This window comes from Lupinus angustifolius, unplaced genomic scaffold, assembly GCF_001865875.1.
Source record: "Lupinus angustifolius cultivar Tanjil unplaced genomic scaffold, LupAngTanjil_v1.0 Scaffold_17_10, whole genome shotgun sequence".
Lineage (NCBI taxonomy): Eukaryota > Viridiplantae > Streptophyta > Magnoliopsida > Fabales > Fabaceae > Lupinus > Lupinus angustifolius.
Window position 1 is genome coordinate 1 of NW_017718987.1, and position 1176 is coordinate 1176.

General features: G+C 37.2%; 1 protein-coding gene across 1 annotated transcript; it reads left to right on the forward strand.

Moving 5' to 3' along the window:
* Nucleotides 1-396: 396 nt before the first annotated feature.
* On the forward strand, nt 397-1080 carry LOC109338037. The gene has a single exon (XM_019575169.1). It carries the CDS (start codon nt 397-399, stop codon nt 1078-1080), a length of 684 nt encoding a protein of 227 aa, XP_019430714.1.
* Nucleotides 1081-1176: the final 96 nt, after the last annotated feature.

Below are 1176 nucleotides of genomic sequence, written 5' to 3' on the forward strand. Positions count from 1 at the left end.
GAGGAACAGGTAAAACGTTCCTTTATCGTGCTTTAATTTCAAGATTAAGAAGTATCGGACAAATTGTCCTAGCAACGGCCACCTCTGGTATTGCTGCAACATTATTACCTGGTGGTCAAACCGCACATTCACGGTTTAAGATACCTCTAAACCCATATTCATCATCAATGAGCTCAATCAGCAAACAATCTGGTCTTGTGAAACTAATTACACAAGCATCAGCAATAGTTTAGGATGAAGCACCTATGGTAAACATATATGCTTTGGAAGCACGCAGTAGATCGAACATTAAGAGATATTATAGGTTGTGATGCTCCGTTTGGAGAGAAAGTTGTAATATTATGAGGAGATTTTAGATAGGTACTTCCAGTGATACCTAAGGGTAATAATGCAGAAATGATAGCTGCATGTATTGTTAAGTCTACTTTGTGGGCATATACGAATGTGTTACATTTGTGTCAGAATACGAGGGCAGAAATACCACACTATGACGAGGAACCACAATTACATCATGCAGTCTTGATTCACATGGCTCATGGTCCTTGCGGTACGCTCAATCCAAATGCCCCATGTATGAAGGATGGACGCTGCAAAAAATGCTTTCCTAAAATTTTTTGCACACAAACACGCCAGGGTAGTGACTCTTATCCAGAGTACAAAAGACGATGTCACGAACCTGTGACTCTCAACAGATGTGTCACTATTGATAATCAATGGGTTGTACCTTACAACCCTTGGTTGTTGCTGAAGTATGATTGTCACATAAATGTCGAGATATGTAGTAGCATTAAGAGTATAACATATCTATATAAATATGTTTACAAAGGCCCAGATCGAATAGCAATGGAAGTGCATAGAGGGATAAATACTGATGAAATACAACAATATGTTGATGCAAGATGGATTTCTGCACTAGAGGCCTTATGGAAAATATTTGGATTTAATCTTTACCAACTGTATCCTTCAGTTGTAAGATTACAAACCCATTTGCCAAATCGCCAACAAGTACGATTTTATGACCATCAAATGATCAATGACATTCTAAATGATGATCATAACTCAAAAATCATGATTACATAATTCTTTGCATTAAACCAATTGGATGTAGAAGCAAGACATTATATATACACAGAAATTCCAAAATATTATACTTGGGACAAAGGCAATAAGGAATGG

What these genes read in the sequence shown, in the direction of transcription:
- LOC109338037 (XM_019575169.1), top strand. Translation starts at nt 397, where the DNA reads ATGATAGCTGCATGTATTGTTAAGTCTACTTTGTGGGCATATACGAAT.